The sequence below is a fragment of the Pelodiscus sinensis genome, chromosome 16 (genome assembly GCF_052426305.1).
Source record: "Pelodiscus sinensis isolate ZL-2025 chromosome 16, ASM5242630v1, whole genome shotgun sequence".
Lineage (NCBI taxonomy): Eukaryota > Metazoa > Chordata > Testudines > Trionychidae > Pelodiscus > Pelodiscus sinensis.
Window position 1 is genome coordinate 3,525,019 of NC_143067.1, and position 13,388 is coordinate 3,538,406.

The following is a 13,388-nucleotide window of genomic DNA, read 5'->3' on the forward strand; positions in this document are numbered from 1 at the left end:
GAATAAAAGTTAAAGCAATTTTCTTCTTCTTGCAATAGACCAGGTAGGTAGGGGGATGGAGTTTTATTGCAGGTGCTATGTTGTTCTTAAGACACGTTATTTCTTTCAGCATGTTAGACACATCTTGCTGACTTGTCACATGCATGGTTTTTGTTTTGTTTTTTCATACCAGCAAAGACTTCCACTGCACTTCCTCACACGTACCCATCTGAACGTAGCTCAGGTAATGTTTAAGCCTGTGTTGGTGTGTGTGAAGCCCTTTGTAATGGGATCGCAGAAAGGCAATAAAATAACAAATAGTAGCTGAACTTAAAAAACAATGAATAGTCCTGCAGCACCTTAGAAAGTTACAAAACATGTCTGTGGGAACGTGAGCTTTCATGGGGACAACTCACTTCTTCAGATGACCGGAGTTTAAGGGGTCCAAGTTCCAAATAAATAGCAGAGAAAAAGAAGGAATGGGGAAGGAAGGGAAAGGAGAAAAAAAAGTGGGAAAAGAATAGTCAGTTTGAGTTTCCATGCTACATGAAGCTGATAGGTGCTGTAGGACTATTAATTGTTTAAGTTTTTTTCTGTTAGACTAACACGGCCACCCTTCAGGAGCTGAACTGATATGCTGATAGGACTGCAAATCATAAAATAAGGTCCTGCAAATCACTCACACATAACTGCCTACCAATTGCACAACTTTGTTTCTATGTTAAAGATCTATTTTTGCTGGCATTGCAAATATTATTCCCACTGGCTTTGTGTTACAAAGTGTGATCTCCTGGGAGCAGGCAGTAAAAGCCCCAAGCAAATATGGGATGATCTGGAGGGGTCTTTCAAGCAACCTACAAAAATGGGTTTGTGGTTTAATATTTAGTCTTTAAATTTTGGGTTTGAGCCTTATGAGCTCAGCTTGAACTTGAAACCAAAACTGCCGCTTCATTTATCTGGAGTTTGTGAGCTCAGAGTTTCATTTCCTTCTCAGAAGAGGAGATGAACACTTTCTCCACATGGGATGTGTCTCTAGCTACTGAGTTGTATATTTATTATGGACACATCCACGGAGGAGCCACCGAAAGAGGCAGGCAATTGTGTTACTTTGATGTTAAAAATCATAGAATCTATGATTCACTAGAACCATGGAACACTAGAACTGGAAGGGACCTTGAGAGACCATCAAGTCCAGTCCCCTGCCCTCACAGCAGGACCAAGCACCATCTAGATCATTCCTGAGAGCTGCCTTTCTAACCTTTTCTTAAGAGATGGAGATTCCACAACCTCCCTAGGCAATTTATTCCAGTGTTTAACCACCCTGATGGGTAGGAAGTTTTTCCTAATGTCCAACCTAAACTTCTCTTGCTGCAGTTTAAGCCCATTGCTTCTTGTTCTATCCTCAGAGGCCAAGATGAACAATTTCCCCCCTCCTCTTTGTAACACTCTTTTAGAAACTTGAAAGCTGCTCTCATGGCCCCTCTGTCTTCTCTTTTCCAAACTAAACAAGCCCAATTCTTTCAGACCTTTGATCATTTTTGTTGCTCTTCTCTGGACCTTCTCCAATTTCTCCACATCTTATGGAAAATGGAAAGGCCCCCTTTTCCCAGAAGACAACAGCCAAAGCAGAGCACCCCATTTAGAATCGGAGCCCTCGGGAGTGGTTTTCAATTGCAGCAGAAAAGGCTCTTGGCTCCAGAGTCCCCTTAATTTAAACAGGAGGGGGACTCCATTTTCGTTAACCATAGATCCTCCGATAATACGTCTTCAGTCTTGCGATTGGTGGGCTGGTTTTATTGCTCATGGGGTGATTAATGCATCCAACGACAAAGTCACAGAAGCCTGGTGCTATCGACCTTGCCTTTGTAGCCCTGTGTTTTAAATGGTGGGGGGAGTGCCTTCTGCCGGGAAATAGACACGTTGCTGTAGCTGTGGTTTTGGCACGTTTGTCATGCTGTGGCCAGCCTCCATGCGACCGAAAGGTGTTCTCTGCTTTGTGAAGTCTTGTGTGCAACATTACTTGCCCTTTGCAGTGCTGTGTGACCTTCTCTTTCTGGGGCCCCGGAAGCCTGTCGATTCTCAGGAGATACCCGTTTACTCTAGAGCGTCGAAGAAATAGGCTTGGCCTAGCTATGGCGTAGGAAAGAATGATGAACCGTGCTAAGGGCTGTGTTGGTTTATCTCATTGTTGCTCAGCTGCTGTGGATGCCAGTGACCCCTCTTCCATCATCCCGCCAAAATGGCCGTTGGCTTCCAGTTCAGAAGCGCCTCCGGCTGTTTCAGCGGTAAGTGGTCCCGTCTGTGGTCACTCTGTGCCCTTTTGGTTGGAAGAGAGAAAAATGTGTGTGGCGTCTGTCCATCTAGTGCCCGAGAAATAGAGCTGGTGCATGCCAGGAATGACAGCAAACAATCCCCAGTGACGTGCATCAAGGGCTAATCCGGAAGTCCTTACTCTTTACTGGGGGGGGGGGAACTGAGCTGAAAGGGAGTTTTGCGTAATTAAAGCCTGAAGTCAAGAGGAGTTCAGGCACGAAACTTTCTCTCAGGATCGAGGCTTGAATAAGCCCCGTAGGGTGTGGCCCAAAACGCAGGCGTTTGGACGAAAGAGCTGTGTCTTTAACCACTAAACAGGCCACAAGGCTCACGCTCTTGATAGCAAGGAGAGGGGTTTGGATGCCTCGCTCCCTTTAGGCACCATTGAACTTCCCAACCGCATTCAGCCTTGAGGAGAATGGCCCAGCTGGAGGGGACTATGGTGTGTGCAGGGGAGGTAACAGCTCCCTCAGGTGTGGCGTGTGAGTTCCCCATTTGGTGGCAAGGCCCCTGAATGGTTTGTCACATGACGTGTGTGTTTTCCATGACTTCCCCTAATGCCCCAGGCTTTTGTGTGTCAGCAGAATATGTCCACGTCAGTCGACCAGCTTCGGGAGCCAGAATCCACGAAGACAGCGATATATGTCGGTGTCTGCGTGGTGCTTCTAGCCATCCTGGCGGGGGCCTTGGTTGTCTCCACAAGTGAGTGATTTGAGAGGGGGAATGAGCCCAGGCCACCCCTAGTTGGATTTCTCTGATGTTGTGGGCTCTTGTCCCAGGATGGCTGCTCAGAGGATGCCCTCGATTAGCTCCTCTCTGTGCCACGCCGGCTGGGCCCTGTTTCCGTCACGTCACCCCGTTTATGCACTGGGCTTCCCTGGTCACAAGGGAAGTGGCTTGTGCTCCCATTTTGCAGGCGCTCCTCCGTGGAGGCTCCGTCAGGGCGCATAGTTGTGTAAACCCCTGGTGAGTTTGGCCTAGTGTGACACGTCCGTTATTTAAGACGACATTAAAGCTCCCTTATTTCAGGTTTTGCCCTTGACGTTTTCTCACTGAATTTGTTGCTGTTTAAAAATGATTTAAAAACTCATCTCTCCTTCTCCCCCCTTGTTTCTCCACCTATTTTGGATAATCTGCAGGGTATTTCCACAACAAACAGAAGCTGAAGACATTGCAAACTGAGAGGTAAATGCTATTTACTCACCCTGCTAGGTCGACCGTCGCTTTAAGAAAACACTTGGTCCCAACCTGTTAGTACCTTTGTTCGAACAGCAAAATGGACCAGCCTGACCGTCCCGGACGCATGCTGCCATTCCCAGAGCGGCATGCTTGTCTGATTGGCTTGGTCACCTCAGGACAGATAATCAGACATCACGAAAAAAGTGAAATTCGTTATCCCTGCTATTGCTCAGTGCGTCATAAACAAACATGGGCCCAACGGTTGATCCAGCTCACGGTTTGTATCTCTATGAAGCAGCAGCAGATCTACAGGCCTGTAGTGCCCTATGGCTAGATGAGGATTGGTCAATACGGGTGTCTAAGAGTAAACAGTTCGTATTTTCCCTGGAATCCCATTGCTGGGGATGTTGGGTGGCTTGTGTTTCCATTTCATTTCGGGAGTAACCGTCAGGGTCTGTTACTGTCTCTGCAGCGCAGTCTCGCTTTCCAGCCCCGAAGGCGGCGGCATCCAGAGGCCCTTAGAAGCCAGGGTGCGTGCTGAAGAGAATATTTACACGATGGACTAAGGCGTGCAGGCTTCCCTTCTCGACGCTGTGGCCTTTCCCCGTTCCTACCACACGAGCACAGCTGATACCACGAGGGTCTCAACCGCTCGGCCTGCAGGCCAGCTCACAATCTGGCTTGGGAGTGACGGCAGGCCGGCGGAAGGAGGTGGGCTGTTCTGTTCTCACTGCCCAAGGCCAGCCACCTTCCTGCCACTGTCCCACTCCCGCCCTCCCATGGCTCCCCATGCCCCAAGGGACGCAGCCTTGGGATTACTGAGGGCACCTGCCATGGGCAGTGCAGGGGCTCAGATGCTGCTGTCCCCATGGGCCAGGCCTCCCTGATAAGCCTAAGGCCGCATCCCTTGGTATGGGGGGAAAGGGAAGGAAGGGGCGGGGCTTCAGCAATGGGAACAAACAGGCCCCTATCACCTGCCGTTACTCCCGTGTCGGTTTGCAACACGGCTCTGGCCAGGGCCGACCCGCAGGCCAGAAGTTTGAGACCCCGGTTATGCAGCAATCGAAAGCATCCTTTTAAGTGCTGTGCGATACGCCTGAGAATATGAAAAGGGAGGCTCGTGCCGGAGGACAGACTGAGTCCCGTGAGGGCAGGGGGCTGGACTCGATGACTTCTCAAAGTCCCTTTCAGTTCTAGTGTTCCATGATTCTGTGACTGACAAACAGCAACTTGCACTGCTCTGCTGAAGCAAGAGGAGCCCATACATTCAAGGCTAAGACTTTGACCCACCGGGCAACATCCGTCTCAATCCATTCACCGAACGGGAGCGAGATGAGTATCGGTCGTCAGATGCACGTTGCCGCCGCTTAGCGTGAATGAGAACCCCGCTGCCAGGCCAGCGGCAGGGTGGAGCCGGCTGGGGCAGCTTCTGCGACGTAGCTGGGAAGAGAGATTTGTTTGTGACTGCTCCAAGCAAGCGGAGATGAATTGCATCGTTGCTAAGGCAAAATATATTTGGTCTTGGTTACCAAGGAGGGTCCAATCCTGGCAGGTGCTCACTGCTTCCAGGGAGATGCTGAAACTCCTGCTCTTGGAAGAAGTCGATAGGAATGGAGGGTATTCAGCATTTGGCGCGGATCAGACTTAGTATGTAGCATGCAGATATTTTATCTCCGTTAATTATGACCAAGCACGTTTCACTGTGGAGCCCACACCTCTAGTTCTCCCTTTAAAAAAAAGACTTGTATGATTCATACCATAAACCGCATTAGTGACATGATCTCCCCTTCCAGAGCTCTAGGAAACTAGAAACCCGCTGCTACCCTGACACATGAATAATACATTCCTCTGCCCGCTGTTATCAAGGGGAAACAGAGGCATGTTGGAAGGGGAGGCTAGAGATCTCGGTAATGCAAGAGACACTGGGTCACATTTTGCTCTCCACTTACATCAAGCTAAATCCAAACGAACTCTCCTGCCCTCACTGACATTTTAGTTGGATTTACAGCCATGCACAGAGGCAGGAGATGGAGCCAAATTCTGCTCCCCATGTTTATGCCTAGAACGGGGCTGCCCCATTAATGGAACTGGGATTGGAAATTTCACCCCCTCCCCCGCTGTTTGGTACAGGGGCACGGCAAACAAAAACCTGGCTGTTGTCTAATAAGTGGGCTGGGGATGGCCATGCTGTTTCATTTGGCGCAGGCAGGCAATAGAGCACAGGCGAACTGATCCAGTGCGGGGGGGCAGACCAGTTTTTTTGCTCCGCTGTTTGAAAAGCCCGCTTCTCCCCAGATCTGCAGAGACGCCCAAGACCTGGGGTGTGGAAGGGAGCCAGATCTCCTCTGAGATCAGCCGTGATCCACTCACTAGAGTGAAACCGGCTGGTGAGGCAGAAAAGGCCGCACAGCGGAGGCGGGAGACTGCTAAAGCCATGATTTCCCAAAGGGTGGTCCGTGGAGTGGTCTGTGACCATCTTGCAGGTGGGCTGTGGGCTCAGCGCTTGCCCCACCCCAGCGGAGAGCCTGTGCTGGTGCGCCAGCCCCATGTCCCTTCTCCTCTATGAGGTCAAAGTGCCAGTGCCTGAGTCCCACTGAGTGTGGGTGGGAGGCCCCACGGGCCAGATGTGGCTTGCACAGGCAGACAGTGATGCTGTGCGCTGGCACTCCCCTTCTTCCTCCTCTGTCCCTCGCTGGGGGAGCAGCGGTGCAGGAAACCACTCACCTAGAGGTTTTCCCCGCTGCTGCCATCGGCCAGGATCGTGGCCAATGGGAGTAGTCAGGGCGGTGTCTGGGTGCAGTAGGAGACATGGAGCCAACTAAGTGCCCCCATCTTCTTTGTGCCCAGACCATGCACCCCCCACCCCACTCTGCACCCAACCTTCTGGCCAGACCCCCATCGCCTCCTGTACCCATTCTGTCATTGGGGTGGCTGGCTGGGGGGTTGCAGAAAGGTCTGTGTGGAGCCTATACTGCAGAGTTTTTGTGCAAAAACTTGCGGAGCGTCCACACCTCAAGCGCATTTTTGCACAAGAAAATGGACAGTGAATCGACGGAGCAGAGGGGTTTTGCGATAGATTGCTCTTTCTACGAGGAATAACGCCTTTTTGCGCAAGAGTTATTGTGCAAAACGGTGTGGAGGGATGGGCAGCAGGGGTGGTTTTGCCCCAAAATAGCCTATTGAAATGATCACAGGTGCCCTGGTGACTATTCGCTTTTTCAATGAGCTTTTGCAGGAGAAGTTTGTGCAGAAAATCTCTTTGGCAAAAAGCTTCTTGCGCAAGAAGTCTGCAGTGTAGACGTAGCCTCAGAGTCATTGCTTTCAATGGAGTTCCACCAGGCCTGGTCTTTGTTCACTCTTCGTCGTCCACCCCCGGACGGAGAGAGAGGATAATACTGAGCAACGTTTCTTGTGGCAACTCTGCTGATTTCAATCACATCCTGTATCTGAGACCCTGCTTAGAATAAAAAGGAAGTTGAGCTCAGAGACCGTCTCCGGGAACTCCGGGTTCAGATTGCTGCGGTATCTGTTAATGAAAAGCAATACAGGACAAGATTGAGATTTAGAGAAATGTCACCTTTCTGGTCATTGTAATCCTAGCACAATTATTTTGCTGTAGCCCTGGCATTGTCAAAAAAACAGGAGGTATTTTACGGAGACATTAGAATGAGCTACCAGTTCCCCCCTGCACTACACTGATGCTAGTGAGGTCAGAATCAGTCTCCGAAAGTCAAAAAGTGAGACCCTATCCATAGTCTGGCCGCACTACAGGCTCAGCCTCTCTAGTCTGGCACCCTTGAGACCTGACCGGTGCCGACCTAGAGAATTTGCCGGACCATGGCAGGTCAATATGGACTCGCAGCATTACCAGCACTTCCACTGCTTGCTGGGCTCTTGGGGTACGTCTACACAGCAGAGTTATTTCCAAATAACTGATGTTATTCCAAAATAACAAAGAGTGTATCTACACTGCAAGCCATTATTTCGAAATAATGTCGAGGCGGAGGACTTCTTCCTTTGACTCCTGTAACCCTCATTTTATGAGGAGTAAGGGAAGCCGAAGGAAGAGTGTTCCTCCTGTGACTTCCTGCTGTGTAGACAGCACCAAAAGCCGATTTAAGTTATTTTGACTTAAGCTATGCAGCTGACATAGCTCAGGTTGCATTGCTTGTTCCAACTTTAGCCGTGCTGTGTAGACGTGCCCTTAGAAGACATTGAGGGGTAAATTTGAGCTAAATCACAGCACAGAACACTGAGAGCCAGGACGGGTGGCTGTAAAAAACTTTCTGGCACCACGGGAAACTTGGCCACATCCATGCTAAGTGGAACTCCAGCTAACTGACATCATGCCAGACCACGGATGTTGCCGGACTAGAGAGGTTCAACCAGTACTTGCAGCATTTGGCACAGTCCTACATTTGCTCCCACTAGGTCAACGCATTATTGACATCAACGGGAGCAAATAGGCCAACAAAGAAAGATTTAAAAACCCTCTGCAGAATGGCTATTTCAAAGCAGACTTGGCCCTCTGTGTGATGCACCAGCCGGAAACCTAACTCTTTCAATCATTTAACCATTGAGTCTGCTCATCTCTTACCAGAAATCACTTAACTGAAAACTGCTGCTCTTTGTGGGTGTTTCTTTTCAACCAAAATGACCATTTCCTGTGAGAAGCCTCTTTGAGGATCTTTGTCCAATGTTATACTGTAGGCTATGTGCTTACAGCATTGTTCCTGTTTATGCTGCATCTTTATCTCGGCTAATGTTAGGCACCAATCTGAGATGGTATTGTCTATGCTTCTAAAACGTGCACAGAGCTCACAGTTCCTTCTGTATTTGCTTACCGACTACGGCAAGTCTCTGATTCCCCCGATCCCTGCAAGTCACCTGGTAACACAACTGGTCACTAAACAATTAATGCTGCAAGAAAATGGGGGGGGGGGGAGATTCACTCCCCAGTACGCACTTATGTTTGGCTTTGGCTCAGTGATACGGCTGGGCCTCACCCTAACCAACGACTGGCGTTCTGCGGGAGGGAAAGGCCCGAAAAATGTAAAGCAAAATGGGCTGGCGTTTGAGATCGCTGTTCAGTGTAGATCCTGAACATAGAGATGTCACTCGGCGTCCCCTTCTTTCCTCCTACCCCTCTTTGCTAGCTCTGTGTATGATGATGAATTGGGTATTTTGGGTGTATTTTATATTTGTAACAATAAAACATTCTAAATATCTATAAAGGAAACCCCTGATTCCTACCCCCCGCCCTCAATGCAGGTCTTTCAACTGATTTCAGGGAATATTGGATCATGCCTGTAGGTATTTTTCCAGAGTAAAGACACCCCAAGTGCTGCGTCTGTGTCCCAATTAACTGGTTCAGGATTGTGGGGCTCCCACTGCAGGACTAGAAACAGCAGGATATGGTTGGGTGGCTCTCAGTGCTGGGACGCCGTCTGTCGGAGGCACCTTGGGGCAGGCTGGGGAGTGCCCACGTAACAATGTGAGGAGTTGGAGAATCAGCCATGCCGGCTGACAGTAGGGGGCGATTGTCTGACGGGGCGCCTCGGTGCGGAGTCAGGGATGTACCTCCCGCGTCCCTCCCTTCCCAGGTATAACGGTAGCACCTGAGCCTATTCGTGGTCATGGTAACAGGGCAGACTCAGCACCACGGCGCCTCCTGCTGGCCGTTCTGGGCGTTAGCGCCCAATCGCCAGCGCGCCGCGCTCTAGAGGTGATTCCCAGCCATCACTTCTGCTGTGTTCACCAACTCCACTCGCTGGAGCACAGCACCCTCTGCAGGCCCCCTTCCCCTCCCCCAGCCTGCTGTAGCCCCCTACCTGGGGGGCAGGTGGTTTTTAATGCCACCACTTGCCTCAGTTGCCAGCTACAGGCTCTAGGCTAGCCCCTGGCTTCAGGGGCAAGCTGCAGCCTGGATGTAAGCCACTCTCCCCACTGCAAGTTGGGACTAAGGGTGGTGCAGGAAACTCACGCCCACCCACTCCTTTGCATCCTTGCCCTTTATACATGGGCTGCTCCAGCGAGCTGCCTCTTGATTGTACGGTTGCCAGGAGTCTGGTTTTGAACCGGACAGTCCAGTATTTGAGATTTGTGTTGGGGGAAAAAATTGAGAAAATAGAAATGAGAAAATCGAATTGTTGGGTGTTTTCTAACTCGGATGGAATGTCGATTGTGATGTCATGGCAAGCGTGTCTGGTATTGTTGAAACCATCTGGCAACCCTACTTGATTGGCTACCCCAATAAGCCCTTTCCTAACTGGCTGGGGATCTGTGCAGCTGCTTTAAGATGCCCCGAACCTTGCTCCAGCCGGTGTGGGGCACAGTCGTGCCGTCACTGCCACCTATTGTGTTGGACGCATCTCGGCACAATGGGATGGCTGAAGCTCAGGGAAATAGTTTTAAGTTTCCCTGCAGAGAACTGGAGAAATGGAAGAAACCCCCCAGGAATGGAACAAAGAACCCAGAGTCAGTACCCTGCACCCTTTGATAGGCCACACGCCTGGGTTACAGGGGGTCAGTTTTCACCCCGACAGTCCGGTAACTGCGGTTTCTGTCGGTCAAAACTATGAAATGTCCGGAATTTTCTGTTTTTCTCGGGCAGAAGGCCGGTGGGGACAGTTTCCCTCTGCCTCCCCTGGCGGGGTGACCCTGGGGCCTGTTCAAAAACTTCCCCCAGCCTCCCCGGCAGCAGGGCCCGAGGCTTGCGGTTCCCCTCCCGCAGCTGGGGCCCGGGAGATGTGGGGAGGGAGAAGGTGTCAGCCAGGTGGCAGGGAAAGAGGCTGCAGCTCCTACCCAGGCTCAGGCGGCTGCAGAGGCTGCCAGGTGTGTGGGGGGGGGGGGGGGGAGGGGAGGAGAGGGAGGGGATCCTTTCCCAAAGTGGGAGGGAAGGGGAGCCCCTGAGCCCCTTCCCTGCATGAGGCACCTTTTGAAAGGAAGGGGAAGCCACATCAGGGCCAGCCTCTCCCCTTCCCCCACCTTCCCTGAATAGGCTGCTAGTCTCTGGCAGTCTGGAGCCTTACCAGTTAAGGAGGCATGCAGGACTGGAGGGAAGGGGGGAATACCTTGCAGGAGTCAGAAGGAAGAGACTCACCCCCCATCCCCTTCCCTGCGGTAGGCTGGCTGCAGCAAGGAGCAGTGTCTTGTAGCCCTAGCTAGCCCTACACTGGCTGCAATGCCTCCTTAACAGTTAAGGAGGCATGCAGGACCTAAGGCGGGGGGGAGGGAGGAGGAATCCCTTGCAAGAGGGGAAGGAAAGGAAGCCCCGCACCCCTTCCCTGCATGGGGTTAGGGTTCCCAGGTGTGTGGCTTTCACCTGGACCGTCCAGCAATTGCATCTTCTGTCCAGTTAAACCCCCCCCCCCTCCCAATTTTTTCCTCTGGTGGGTCTGATGGGTCTTTTTTTTTTTTTTTTTGTTCAACCAATTTTTTTTCCTGCCACATTAGTTTCATAGAAAATAACGACCCTGGCTGGGGCCCACAATGTTGTCTGCTCAACCCCCCGGACTTTGGACCTGCTGACTCCAGACATTCATCTCTGATCCCAGCATGGCTCTTACCTCACCCTGACTCCGGCCTGGCGCCCCGTCTGGTCGCAGAGCCTGACTCTTGCTTAGTGCGCCCGGTGCTAATGGTTCCTCGTCCCTCTTCTCACCATTGGTATCCTTTGTGGAGGGCCCCCAGCCCAGCTGTTAGGTCACGGATGCTCTGGTTTTTCCTCTCGCTGTACCCAGAGGCCCTCCCATGGAGAATGTCTCATATCCTGCACGGTGCTGTGTCATACATCAAGCAAATGGCTGGCAACATTTAACATTCAGCTCTTGCGGGGAGAGCAAAAATTAAACCGCACTATGATACTGCAGCTGCTTTAATAGCACCTTTGGACACTGAGGCTGAGTTGTGCTGGGCACCACAAACGGCTTGAGTGAGAGAGAGCCCATTCCCCGCAGTCATGTAGTTAACATGCAGCCGTATGCCATGGAAGGTGCCTCAGTGTACCTTACCAGCCGTCCTTTCTGGCAGGCAGGCAGGAACAGCCTTGCGCTGTTGGTAAACCGCGTTGAACAGGCTGTGTGTGTGCTAGTTATGTTAACGCAGGAACAGACTAAAAGGGTCTATTTGCCACTATCCTCACCCTTTTACTGTTAGGACTGTTTTCTTCCTTAATTTAAGAGTGTAAGAATGTGGGGGGGGGGGGGGAGGGTTGTATTATTGAAAAATTTGCAATGGTAATAATTACTCTAGAATATCTTGTACTAGAGTTGGGGTTATTTTGTTAATAGAAGCAGCTATGTAATTCTTGCTTGCATGAAGCCACTATGTCATTTTTGTTTGTGTGAGTGAAAAATAAGGGATGTGTGTTAGAAGATAAGTGTGAAGGCCATCGCTGGACCAAAATATTCTAGGAAGACGCTAAGGACAGATGTGAAGGCGCCAGGAAATTGCTGTTTATCCCTATTGAGATGTGGATGAAGGGCAGATTGATGACTCTAAAAAAATAAGGGAAGCACTTACGCATTGGGACAAGATAGCTGTGATACAAGAAGAAAGCCTTAAGAAAACCAGCACTCGTTAAACGGTGATTCATTACAACATGACCGTGTGAAACTTACTGAGCTCAATATAGAAAAACTGCTGTAAAACCGGGGCTGCTTTGCCATGGTTTTTAGGTTCCATCTTATCAAGACTTTCCCTGGAGCATTCTGCCGCCATGTATAGGGTGCGTCTACACTGCACCCATAGCTCGAAATAAGCTACACAATTTTTCAAGTGTATTTTGAAATAGCTTATTTAGAAATGTGGTGCTGTGTACACAGCGCCAAATTGCGAAATAGAGCGCTATTCTGAAATGTCCCTTAACCCTTGTGGAACGAGGTTAACAGGGATGTTGGAATGGCGAGGCTGTTATTTTGAAAGGTATTTTGAAATAACGGGTTTGTTTAAAGATGCGGAATAGCTATTTCAGGAAACCAGAAGTACCCCAAAATAGCGCCACTGCCTAGATGCACTCAGAGTCCTACTCCTGTGATTAGTCTGTATCCTGGACTGGTAAGTATAACAGCGATTGGTGGAAATGCGTGTTGTGTGGGTGAGTATATTCTAGCAACTTTACGATTGTATTCATAATAAACGCAACATTTTGCCTTTCCTCTAAAAAAAAAAAAAAGGCCCATTTGCTTCTTAGAAGCATAACAATCCAAAGAACGAAACAGACAAGTTACAGAAAAGGGAGGGGAAACTGAGGTACAAGGTGGGGAAATAACGTGCCTATGGTCACATAGCACTGGCCAATGGGAGAGCTGGAAATAGAACTTGTTTTTCCTGCCACCCAGTGGGTGGCACCCACTGCACTAAGCCATGGTGACTCCACTGTCAAATTTCCCATCTCTGACGACAACTTATGCCACATTCATGACTCCTTAGATGCTCACCTCTGGACTTGGAGCGCTGAATCCAAACCGGGGGGGGGGGGGGGGGGGGAGGAGGGGCATCCCAGCTTCCTTTGGTATTATAGCGCGAGGCCTGGGGTCCAGCTGGGGACGATGCTTGGCACGGCGCAAACACAACAGGCGTGTCTGTCTCTGTAATTACCAGCTCCAAAGCAATGCACTCACCAGGGAACACGAACGAACGGATTCGCAATGGACACGCCGGCACAACACTGCATCTTCGGATCACAAGCTGCCTGCTTTTCTGGACACCACTCTGTTCGGCTGGACACCGCGTCTCTTCTCTTAGGAACAAAAGGGAACCATTTGCGGAGCCTCCCACTCAACAAGGAAGGGGGCTGTAAGGATGACCCGGCCAGTTCTTACCCTAAGGATTCGACCACACTTTACACAAATAATGTCACTCCTTTTGGCCCAAGCGGTTGCCCAGTATCCAGAGTTTTGTGGGTGGCTTCTAGG

At 50.5% G+C, this 13,388-nt stretch overlaps 1 protein-coding gene across 1 annotated transcript in view; it reads left to right on the forward strand.

The window, feature by feature from the left end:
- The window catches only part of LOC102459053 (uncharacterized), a 53,406-nt gene that overhangs the window by 6,494 nt on the left and 33,524 nt on the right, over nucleotides 1-13,388 (forward strand). Inside the window, exons 4-8 of the mRNA XM_089769625.1 lie at nucleotides 173-223; nucleotides 2,176-2,264; nucleotides 2,877-2,994; nucleotides 3,432-3,477; nucleotides 5,767-5,954. Coding sequence (XP_089625751.1) covers nucleotides 173-223; nucleotides 2,176-2,264; nucleotides 2,877-2,994; nucleotides 3,432-3,477; nucleotides 5,767-5,954 — 492 coding nt within the window. The remainder of the gene's footprint in view (nucleotides 1-172; nucleotides 224-2,175; nucleotides 2,265-2,876; nucleotides 2,995-3,431; nucleotides 3,478-5,766; nucleotides 5,955-13,388) is intronic.